At 44.4% G+C, this 12,974-nt stretch overlaps 1 protein-coding gene across 2 annotated transcripts in view; it reads right to left on the reverse strand.

Annotated features, from left to right (window-relative positions):
* Positions 1-12,974, reverse strand: part of TCF25 (TCF25 ribosome quality control complex subunit) — a 486,799-nt gene that overhangs the window by 447,889 nt on the left and 25,936 nt on the right. For both annotated transcript variants that reach the window (XM_086945785.1, XM_086945784.1), the window contains exon 4: positions 1,051-1,175. In XM_086945785.1, coding sequence (XP_086801911.1) covers positions 1,051-1,175 — 125 coding nt within the window. The remainder of the gene's footprint in view (positions 1-1,050; positions 1,176-12,974) is intronic.

The raw sequence follows: 12,974 nt of genomic DNA on the forward strand, positions 1-12,974 counted from the left end.
TTTGTAGCTCACCAATAAGTAGTGCTTTTCCACAAACAGCCCCAAGTAAAGAAACTCCATTAGCAAGGAAGTGAAGGCCCATGTTAGTATTCTGACATGCTATAAGAGTCCTAAGACGTCTTCATTCAACCTCAGTTTTATCTCACACAGGGCCGGTCATATATATTAACTAGAAATGTACTGTACTTCACCTTATGAACAAAACAAGTCTCTATTTTCTTCACCCTGAACATTAGAGAAAATCAAGAGTACATATGCCATCTGTGGTCCTCAGATCCAGAAACAGAGTAGGTGGATTAACGATCACCACATGCACTTCAGCACATGCAATTTGACTTTGCCACTACATTTATGAATGAAATGAAAGGGACTGACTTCTACCTACAATGATATACTTTGTGGTTACCGTTCCTGACATCTGCCCAAGAGATGTTGAAATTTGGCTTCCAGAAATGGTTCATCAGTGAGGGTTTCCATCAAGAGGAATTAGAGAGATTATCTGAAATGAACACTAAGTATTGACACAAAAAAGGGTTTTGTTTCATTATCACCACAGAGCAAAGGTCTAACTTCTCAGACTACTTTTTGGAACTGGACTAATCTTGGTATCCACATTTGTACAACATCTTAAGCAAAAAAGTCTTCTGATCCTGGGAGGTTTTCTGCAGTGTTGACACTCCATTTGAGAATCTTTGAATTCAGAAGAACAAAAGAACTTAATTTTAAGATAAAATCAGACCCAGATACTGCAATTCTTACCAGCCCAATGCACCTCTGTGGAATGTCGTGAACACAAAAGATTTCAAAATAACAGAGTTTTTAAAGAGACAGCATCTTACCGAGATTCTGGTTCCAGAGGAACAGGCTTGTAGTACAGAGGGAAAAAATACAGTATAACGCGGTCTGCTAGAATTGAAGACAGTTAAGGCGAGCAACTTTGTCTTTTCAAACTTAAAAGACGTTCAGTCCGCAGTTAGTAGGATACATGTAAAAGACAGGTTCTTCTAGATCACAGCCATGCACAGTAAACTGCCTGAAAATCTAGCTTACCTGTGCTCAACATAAAGTAGAGGGCGACTGTCTGTGCCTGTACCACTTTGGCTGTGGCGTGAGAGCCCATATCCGTTTGCAATCTCTTCTATGATGCTGTCTATGTTTTCCAGACATCCAATTTCCTAAAATGCATAACAACATTTTTTTTGTAAACACATCACAATATAGTGCAGATCTTTTCATTTCACAGCCCTGCAAGCAACAGGTGTTGCGACTACCCAAATCAAGGACACCTACATTTTGTCTTTCGAAAGGGCTCAATTCATAAACATCTTGGACGAATACATTTGGGCAACTGGGAAGAAAGAAGTGAAGCCCATCTTAAGTCCTCCAAATGTCTAAACTCTAAAATAAACAATACTCCTAATTTACAACAGTTCTACTAACATTTGCAAGGAATTACCTTATTCCAGAAAGGTGGCTGATAACTTTAGCCGTACTTTCATGAACATGCATGGTGCAGTGGGAGGCCCCTGAATGCCTGCTATCTGGTACAACAGATAGGCAAGGCATTCTTTTATTTTGAGTATTTTCCCTGGACAACAAACCCTGAATTTCATAAGTTGTCAACCTATCACAAATATATGGTATTCCTATGTTTTCCTGAGTGCACATCTCCTTAAGGATAGAAATAACTTTTGGAAATGCAGGGAGAGTTTTGTACTCAAGTCATCAATGCAGTTCTGGCTTTCCCTGACTCCATGTCTTATGTGAACCCAAACTAGATACCATTTTCACCAGAAAGGTAATTGCTCACCATGATATTTCACATTCTATATTAGTTATGAATTTCAGTTTACTTTCAATATTAAAAATATTTATTTTGTTCTTACATATTTCATTCAAGCTTCTAGGACATTGTTGAAACAAAAACATTGGGCAAACAACTCCTATTGAATTTACTAGGATGTTTACTTCCAGAAAAGATTTTGTTCGTCATTTTCCCCAAGTAGTGGATTCCCAGGGGCTACAAACTACAAAGCAACCCGTTTATAACGTTGGTTTAAAAGTTGTGTGGCAGCTGCATTTGCATTGACTGTGGTTTTCTCTTGTTTAAAGGATGTATGAGATTTTCTGTTTGCTGGTGATAGCTCAGCATTTGCTGTTGATGATGGGTGCATTTTTTACTAGAAGTGTGATGATGCAATAGGTTTATAGGCATTATTTTGGGTGCTGTTTGCAGAGTATTATTGATAGGAAATCTTGCAAAGTCGGTGCAAGTTACAATGTGTTGAATGGCCCGGAATTTCAATGTATGTACTTTTTTTTTTTTTACAAAACTAATTTATGGTGTAGTTTGTTTTGAAATTAAGTGGACATGTGTGGGCATATTATTTTGTGTATGGATGGCAAAACTATTAAGAAGGGATAGTTAACTGCATTACGGTTATTCTGGGGTATCTGCTGTCCACATCCAAGGCTGGGATATTGGGGGATGACCTGCATAAATACTTCATAAACTCCTTCAATTCTTATTCAATGTATTGGCTCGACCAAATGGTGAAGAACTGCAACAGAGCCATACCTCAAGATTTACTGGCAGAACTGGGGCCAGTTTTGAGTTATTTAGTTTCAGCAGAAACTTGTTGCTCTGGGGGTCGCTCGGCTTGACTTGGGAGCACTTAACTAGAAGTGAAGAATTTGTTAAATCTGGAGCAACTTGGAAACTGTCACTATCTTGATGCTACATGTACTTCAGGAGTTTGTAAAAATGTATTGTTGACAATAGCTTACAACACAAAACAGTGAGTTTTATGTTGTACAATCCTCACATATTCTAAAAAGCTATGTTTGTCCATTTGCTTGCTCCCTGTGTGCGACCTGCCAAGCAGAAGTGTATGCTTCGGACACACCTGGGTGTGGCTCTCAATGACGCAGGGACTTAGCTCACATATTCATAGTGGTCTGTGCTTATTAAATTGAAATTGAAAGACGCTGTTCATTTATGGGAGAAATGAGTGAACCACCCCACCATGTAGGGCACATATTACAGCATTTGTGAACCTGTACCCCTTTATGGAAAATGTACAACTAACCTAAGAGTCTAAAGTTCAAAGTTACCTTCCAGAGTACCTGGTGCACATATGACGACAAAAGCTGCAAAAGTATCATCTAGCTGTAAGGTCATACTATACCAAACTTTAAAATGTGGCATTTATTAAAATACTGCAATATTACTTCCAAAGAATAGTTGGAAAAGGAGAATAAAATGACAAAATGCAACTCCAACTGAGGGGATCTTCATGAGCTCAATAAGTATTATGCATGCAAACCTATCAAACATCCCCTCTGACACAAGGTAGCATTATTAAGAGGAGTCAGTGGTTGGTGATGCTGCTGGCTCCTGCGGTGAGGGTGCCGAGGAAGACATGTGGGATAGGGATTCGGTCAGAAGGTAGGAGCTGAACTGAGACCTACCTGCTGCATTTTAAGCTCATCAGAAACCAAAAGAGCCCAAGAATGTAAGAATTCAAACACTAGGATGGGCCAGGGAGCCATGTTGTCCGCCCTTCACAACAGATAGACCTCTGGGAATAGGGCAGGGCCTATATTTCAACAGCAAATGAGTGCATTATTTGGCATGGTTGTGAGACCTCACCGTATAATATACTTCCAACCTTTCTCAGAAGCAGTCAGGCTTCTTTTGCCAAACAATAGCTCAACCATGGATAGCTGTGGCTTCGAGCATTCAGGCTCGAAGCCACCAACAGCACCAAAACAAAGGAAGAAGAAAGAAAAACAACTGCCATGAAATCAGACACTAATTTATCAAAATAAACCTATCTTTTTAAGACTTTATCGATACCAAAATAAAAAGATATCGATTGTAAAGGAATAATGAATCAAGACTTTTCATTAAACCACAACACACACATTGGCAAATTCAACGAATTTGACACTTAAAAAAATGTTTTCAACATGGGGTGTGGTTTGACTGCAGAGAGCCAGGGCACAAGAGAGGAGATGCAGGGTGCACCACAAAGGCACCCACTTGTGATTATCTCAAAGGCATCTCAAAGGCATGGCCCGTGTAGGGATGGGGTGGACGTTGTCCCTGGAGTTGTCCCTGGAGATGACAAAGGGTACACAGAGGCAACATTTGTTTCCCTTGGTGAGGCGAACAATGACCCTTTGGCTTACTGGCCTCAAAGTATGGAAAAAGACAGTCAGTGGCCAAAAATTAATGGGGTGGAAGTGATAGGTTGGTATCCCAGACAAATCCTACCAGAAGAGGTGCACTAAATTATCAGTGCTGACTATATTACAAAATCCCATCCCATGGCTAAGGACTTTGAGAGGGGAGGGGTTACTGACCCTAACAAGGTAACTCTGTTCCATGCCATCCTAGTGGAGTGTATGTTTGGCAAGGACCCTGAAAATTCCTCCTGCGCATAAGTGAGGCGACGGACTCAGGCAGAAATGCTAGGTCTCCCTGAATGAGTGTGTATCTCCACAATGTCATTAAAAGCCCTGCGGTAAAGTCAAGGGACTCTGGAGCCTGAAACAATAGACTAGGTTCCTAGCAACAACAGAAGGGGCAGGAAGGATAGCAAGCTGCCTTCCAAAGGTTCACGTGCCCAGGAGGCGGGGGGAACCTGGTACCTGAAGAGGCTGTCTCTCTAGGAGACTTGCCAGAGCAGCGAGAACGACAGGAAGCAGGAGGTACTTCTATGGAGGACTTGAGCCTGGGACAAAGGACTTGTACCACTGTTGAGGACCTGCGACTGTTAGCTGTTAAACAGGAACACAGCAATGCCAGTGGTACTCATAACAAATATTGGGAGGAGGGGTTGCTGTATAGTAAGGCAAGTGAATCATTTTTACTGGTACCAGATGTCTACGAAGGTGAGGGAGTTCTGTCGCTCTTATGTCACCTGTGAAGCCAGTGGTAAGGCAGGAGGAAAGCCAAAGGCTCCCCTTATACCTCATACTGTGGTGAAGACTCCCCTTTGAGAGGATGGGGTTTGACATTGTTGGTCCCTTAAACCTGTTTCCAGAGTTTTGGGTGTATCTTTGTGGTAGTGGAATATGCCACCTGATATCCCGAAGCTATTCCACTTAGGACAGTCACTGCTCCTGCAGTGGCTAGAGCCCTTCTTGGAGTCTTCTCCAGGGTTGAGTTCTCTAGGAAGGTTATATCACATAAGGGCACTAACTTTGTATCAGTCTATCTAAGAGCAATGTGTAATGACTTATAATTTCACTACCGCTTACCATACCCAAGGAAATGGCCTTGTGGTAAGGTTTAATAAGAACATAAAGGGCATAATCAAGCGTTTGTTTGAAAAGCTCAGAAGGAGAGGAGATGTTCTCCTGCCCTGCTTGTTCTTTGCCTACAGAGAGGTTCCTCAGAAAGGAAAAGGCTTCAATCCCTTTGAGCTACTCTTTGGACATCCTGTAAGGGGTCCCTCAAGTTCGGTAAAAGAGGATTGGGAGAGACCCCTCCAGGAGCCCAGCAAGCTATTGTGGACTGTGTATTAGGCCTTCACTCTAGAATGGCTGAAAACATGAAGAAGGCAAGCAAAAATGTTGAAGCCGGTCAGGAGCTTGTTAAGTACTGGTATGACCAGAAGTCCCCAATGGCAGAATACCACCCAGGATAGTTGATGTGGGGTTTGTAGCCTGTAGCAATGAGCACTTCAGGACAAGTGGACTCAGCCTTTCTTTTCCTGGGAAAGAAGGTGGGGGGGTCATCTATCTTGTAGACTTGGGAACCCCAAAAAACCTCACCCGGTTTTCCATGGTAACAGGCTAAAACTACACCATGACAAAGCATACATCATGGTTCTCGTTGTGACCGATTGGAGGGGAGGAAAAGGAGAAATTCCCTGACTTACTCTCATCAAATGTCAAAGTCAAAGATGGTACAGTAGTTCTCTCCTCCACCCTAACAGACCATCAACAGAGAGACTGCTATAAGTTGCTGATACAGTTTGCGGGACTGTTCTCATTGTGCCGAGTTCTGACAACCTGGTGTACTCCTGATGTGCACACAGGTGACAGATTGTGTGTGAAGAGTACAATTTAAAGATTGTCAGACCAGGTCAAAGATAGTGTTAAGGTGGAGCTTGCTAATAGGCTAGTGTTGGGTTTGGTAAAGGTGGGCAGAAGGGTGTCCCGTGGCCAGCATCTGCAGATGGACACTGGGGAAACTTGGCAAATAAAGTGGCAACTTTACTGTAACAAGTATTTTGATACCCTGAAATACCAACGTTAGTAGTCCCATTCAGAAGTTAGCACAGCTGAGCTGTCAGCGTGTAAACCTGTGCTCACCATTAGAACTACTAGCTTCTCTTATAGTAGAAACAACAATTGAGAGTTTTTACTTTTAGAACATGTAAAGCACATGTTCTACTCTTTAATATGCTGCACCCTTCCTTATGACTCGGTAGGCCGGCAGTAGGGGTGACTTTTACATATTTAAAAGGGAGGTTTGGACTTTGCTATTTTTTTTAAATGACAACGTAGAGTTAGAAGTTTAAAACTACTCTACCAGTCTGCAGTGACAGGAAGAGACACATTTTACCTTGTCACACTTAGGGTGGCAGTAGTCCTAGGGGAAACACTTTAACTTCCAGACCCCGGGTACCATTTACCAATGACGTATAGGTAAGTTAGCTTATGCCAGTTGGGTGTAAGCCAATCAAACACATATGTTTAAGTGTCAGGATACTGGTGTCTGGTTAGCAGGCCTCAGTGCACCCTCGTCGGGTTGTGTTAGGAGGCACTACATAAACAACAGTCTCCTGTCAGTACGCAAAAAGACTCTGGACTAAGCGGAGGTGTGTGATGGATCATTTCTCATTTCTCCAGGCAAGAAGGGGACACTGGAATAGTGGTGACATGAGTCATTGTAGAAGGAGGAGGAGGAGACTCGAAACTGACGGGAGGTGCATGTATAGATAGCTTCCCTTTTCTCCAAGGTGGCTGGGATGCTACGCCAGACTGAGTAGAGGACTTCTGTGGGATAAGACAGGAACAAACATCCCCTGTCGAACAGATTGTATAAAAAGTTTGAAAAAATCTTAAGAGACCATAAAACAGGGTTGAAAGCCAAATTAAACCACACATCAATACTTGAATAAAAGAGATCCCAAGAACAGTATACGCAAGTAATGAATGATTTTCCCAATCGAAAGGGACCACGCATGCCAAAGACTAGACACTTTCAGTGTTATAAACTTTGTCAAATGCCACACAGTGTATGCAAGATCCGTATCTCACCTTGAGAAAGGAACAAAAAGCTACCTTTTCTGAATTTTCTATCAATCCATTTCAAGACAGAAAAAAAGCTACAATGTAGCTTAGACAGCTATGCTCTAGATACCAATTAACTAAATCTAAATCCAAATACACTTATGTAGTCCAGATTTACAGAGTAGGAAACCAAGCATAACTGCTGCTTATTGGTTCCAACCTAAAACCATAACAATTGGAGATCTTAAATGTAGTGCACTTTAAAAATAAATAAACAAAAGCACCAATATAATTGTATAAAGTTAAACAAATAAGTAACTGATTTATATTCAGTAACACACTTTCTGAAGTATATTTAATATTCCAGCAGATTGTCCACCAAAAGGAATATACAGAAAGGGGGCCTCCAGTTTAGGTCACACTGAGGTATCCAGCACACAGACATGGTGTCAAAAACTGCAGTATTTGCCACATGCTTCTATTCAAACTGTTAATAATAAAAAGGCAGCAATGTCAGTGGATGTTTATTTGTTAAAAATTACTTTAACCTGTACTGGTGCACCGTCATTTATTTATTGATTTTATTTTATTTATAACGTTTTATATAGAGCAAACATGACCCATGAGGGTATCAGAGCTCTTTACAAGTTATCAGGAAGGAGACAACAGTAAAACAAACAACAAACTCGAAACCTAACCAAGATGTGCTGGGTCCCAAAAAGAGACGGGAGGCCACCACCGGGACCAAGTCATCACAAAATATACATGATAATAGGAGTCCGGAACTACACATGGGTATAGCAAATGTAGACACATGTAATGCTACTAAGGTGCAAGTGCCTTACAGCAACAACGTGTTAGTTAGTAGCACCTTGACTTCCTTTTTAGGTCGAGCTGGTGTAAGCAGGGCGAAGCTCTGCTGTCCAGCGAAAAGATCTATTGTTATCCACTTGCTGGGAATGAGGGACACGGGATGGGCACGCGCAGGGCCGGCGGCGATTTCATCACGTGTACGCGCACGTACAGCTATGCACCGTGCACATCTCCTGTCCCAGTTCCACAGCAAGTCAGCCTCTCAAAATTTCGCACGCACGCACGCAGACACACACACACAGACACACAGCCACAGACACACACATTCACACGCACAGCTACACACACGCACACACACACAGCTACACCCCCCCCACTCACCGGGCTCTTTTCTGGCTGCGCTGCTACAGGCTCCATCACTCCGTCGCATCACCGGATTTCTCTCCTCTCCTCCTTATTTGGAATGATCCTTCCCTTTTCCTGGAACGTCGCGACCCTGGAACGTCGCGACCCTGTCCATGGGATGTTCTGGGAGTTGGAGGGCCTTCCCCGCTTGCACCGTTATGCCTTGCCTGCTCTCTCCCGGTAACCCCAGCCCTCCTGCAATCCCTGCTTTATTCTGGGCTCTCCACTACCCACACCCCTCTGCCTCCACGGTGCCGCGCTCTGGATGAGCTACGTTACCGCGAGCCTGGCACAGAGGCAGGGCATCTCCCGGACCCTCGCAGGCTCCAAGGAACTTTCCTGCCTATCAAAGCAGAGCCCGCCTCTCTCGCCTGCGTTCCAGGCCTCGCTCTTAACATACACCCGCCTTCTTGTTGATATTTAAATGTTGTTTCGACCTGTGCAGCGCTTCAAACCAAGCCAGCCTTCAAGCGACCTTGCTATCTCCATGGATGTATTATAACGTGCCAAGCTGGCCTGTGAGTTTTCAGGTTTTGCTCACATAGTCGTGCGACAAACAGGCAAACCATTTACTCAAAATGGCCACAAACATTGTCTAAGAGAGGAACATATTTTATTTTCATGCTAGCGCTGACAGGGCGCTTATTGCGGAGTGGGCGATGGTTTATATCTTGTGGCTGAGAACTCACGGGGGGCTGAAAAGAACAAGTGCGCCATTACCGGTTTGGCTGTCTCCGAAAATCAATAAAATGAACTAATGGGCGGTCAGCTTAGTGCTGCGCCTCATTAACGTTTGTGCGGTGACCCACCGCGACAGTTCATAGTTGAGTTACTGCCCGAGGGCTGTGTCGCCAAACTGTAGGATTAACCTGACATTTTCTAGGTTTTAGTCACACCAGGCAATGGGGCAGGGGGAGGGGGTATGATGTATAGTAGGGAGGGGAGTAAAAGAAGGGCTTGGGAAAAGGACTAGTAGGAAAGAGCGTTCAGTGCCGTGAACAGTGAAGGAACTAGCATTCTCTCTACAACCGCTGTCTGGGCGGTGGAGTTTTAGCTGTAGATTTACCGCAGTCTGGCGTGGGGTCTGTGAGGTGAAAGGTCTGAGTGCTGAATTATGTTGACGTCGGAACCCACAGGGTTCCTGAGGGTTCAAGAACGACCATTGTCAGTTTCAGACACTGCAATGCCCCTCCCGTTAGGCAAGGCTGAAAGAAGGCTCACAGGCAGCATCTGAATGCAGAGGCTTAATCCTAGAAGAAAACCAGCATAAGCACGCACCTCCCCCATCCCCCTTACACCCGCTCACCCTCACACCCCCTCACCCTCTCACACCCCCTCACTCCCACACCCCCTCACTCCCACACCCCCTCACTCCCACACCCCCTCACTCCCACACCCCCTCACCCCCACACCCCCTCACCCCCACCCCCCCTCACCCCCACACCCCCTCACTCCCACACCCCCTCACTCCCACACCCCCTCACTCCCACACCCCCTCACTCCCACACCCCCTCACTCCCACACCCCTTCACACTCACACCCCCTCACCCTCACACACCCCCTCACTCACCCTCAAACTCACCCTCAACCGCCCTCTCACCCTCAACCACCCTCACACACCCTCTCACCCTCACACACCCTCTCACCCCCACCCTCACCCTCACACCCCCCACCCTCACCCTCCCTCAAACCCTCACACCCTCACCCACCCTCAAACCCTCACACCCTCACACACCACCTCACCCTCACACACCCTCAAACTCCCTCACCCTCAAACCATCACACCCTCAACCTCACACACCACCTCACCCTCACACACCACCTCACCATCACACACCCTCACCCCCTCACCCTCACACACCGTCAAACCCTCACACACCACCTCACCCTCACACCCCCTCACCCCTTCACACCCGTCACCCTCACACACCCCCTCACCCTCACACCCCCTCACCCTCACACCCCCTTACCCTCACACCCCCTTACCCTCACACACCCTTACCCTCACACACCCTCACACCCCCTCACCCTCACATCCACTTACCCTCACTCACCCTCACACTCTCACATACCCTCACTCACCCTCACTCACCCTCACACACCCTCACACACCCTCACACCCTCACACCCCTCGTGACAAAGCATAGCAAAACATAGCATAACAAAACATATCATAGCAAAACAAAGCGTAGCATAATAAAACACAACAAAACATAGCATAACAAAACACAACAAAACATAGCATAACAAAACACAACAAAACATAGCATAGCATAACAAAACATAGCATAGCATAACAAAGCATAGTATAGCAAAACATAGCATACCACAACAAAACACAGCATAGCATAGCATAGCATAACAAATCAAAGCATAGAATAGCAAAACATAGCAAAACAAAACACAGGATAGCAAAACAAAACCTAGCATAGCATACAGCATCACTCAACACCACCACAACATCACTCAGGGGCACCACAACATCACTATGCGCTACCACAGCATCACTGAACGCCACAGCATCACTTGTTCGCCTCCACAACATCACTCAGCGCCACCACAGCATCAATCTGTGCAACCATTCAACAACAACTGGTTCAAATATGTTCTCTCAATGTTTCAAGCTTTATTACAAATGTAACAAAAAGATGTTAATATTTCACTTCTGTTCTTGGATTTTCGTCACAATAAAATACAGTGAACATAATCTTCACAAAAGTTACTTACAAAAGTTTAAGCTATTGCCATTATAAATTACAATAACTTTTATTTAAGTATTAATTATTTAAAAAAATTAAAAACCATTGTTATTTGTAATATCAATACATGTAAGTCACGTAAATACAACACATATTGCATTGCAAATGCTATAGGTGTCACATTTGCGAAAGTTATAACTATTGGCATTGTAAATAATAAAGCTATTAATTTAGCTATTTTCAAAAACAAAACCTAAATAAAAAATGTGTAATTTACATTACCAATACCTCAAACTTTCCTAATGCGAGACCTATTGCTTTGCAAATGCTTGTTAAATGTAACAGGCGAGGGGTTCAGTCTGATTTCAGGGGCAGGGAATTCCAGATTCTCGTGGCAATACCAGAGAAAGCTCGATTGTAAGTTTTCTTTTTACAGAATTTCTGTGGTTTCAGCAATAAAGTGCTTGAGCTTCTAGAAGATCTACAGCCACAGAAAACTCCAGTTTTTGTGCTTAGTACAACAGGGTGTTAAGATGTAGAGCTTTATGGGTCATGCATGCAATTTTGAACTCAATCCTTGCTTCCATTGGGAGCTAGTTTAGAGTATGTAGATCAGGAGTGATGTGGTTGTATATTTTAGATATTGTGATGAGCCTTGCAGCAGAGTTAAAAGAGGCTCTTAAAGGACCCACTGTTGATCTAGGTAGGCCACAGAGGTTAACATGTCCATGAAGGGCACAGTACTGTGACAAAGATTTCAGTCATATAACATCCTAGCATCATAACGATACTTGCCGCTTTAAATGACGTGCCATGGAAAGCATTCCAAATTTGTCTCCATCACATCCATAGGCCCATCTTCCTTATCTGGAGGCGCAGCAGTAGGTGCTGATGTGTGGCCTAGTGGACCAACATTACACAGTAGCTGGGATAACAACACATGACAAGGTATGGTTAAGCAGACATGATGGTGATATGTCCAGGGTTTTATCGTTTTTTTATACATACACTTCAGGAGTGGAAGTGGTGTAATTTAAGAAGTCATTAGTAGGAGATGGGAGGAGCGCATGTTATAGTTAGCTCAGTAAAATATAACTGGTGAGTTTCCGGTTCCTCAAACTTGGTACACAGTCCCTTGCAAATATCAGTCTTGATGAATGTTAACCCCTTCACTGCGGCGGCTATTCCGCCGTAGTGCTAAGGGGGCGGGGCGGCCGCATGCTGGTGACGGAACCGCTCCGTCACCAGCCTCGGTTGAGCTGTGCTCATGACGGAGCGGTTCCGTCATGGCCCGCCCCGCTCAATAGAATGCTCAGCGCAGGCGCGGAATTCGCGCCGCGCATGAGCGGCGGGCAGGCCATGACGGAACCGCTCCGTCATCAGCACAGCGCACCCGCAGCTGATGACGGAGCGGTTCCGTCATCAGCGTGCAAGGGGTTAAAGGTGAAAACAACTTTACCTTGGATCAAACATCCAGAGACATGACTGGGAAGTAGGCCCCCTGAACCAAGCAACCAGGTGTTGTAGGCATAATGACAGGTTGAAGGAACATATCACCAATGTCCTTAACTTTATGTCAGTTTGCTTAAAGTCATATTTTATGGTTTTGCCTGGATTACATTAAATGTTTTAATAGGAAAAGCAGAGATGTGGGGAATTCATCTTTAGTCAATCTGTGGCAGAAAATCAGAGCTATGGAAGCCTCCAGGTTGCGGCCCACTAGATCCTCTCCCCCCAACTCATTGTCTCAACGCCAGGTCAAGTAATCAGGTGCATATGATTAACACAGACGAATGACTGCATTAT

Source organism: Lissotriton vulgaris, chromosome 12 (assembly GCF_964263255.1).
Source record: "Lissotriton vulgaris chromosome 12, aLisVul1.2, whole genome shotgun sequence".
NCBI lineage: Eukaryota > Metazoa > Chordata > Amphibia > Caudata > Salamandridae > Lissotriton > Lissotriton vulgaris.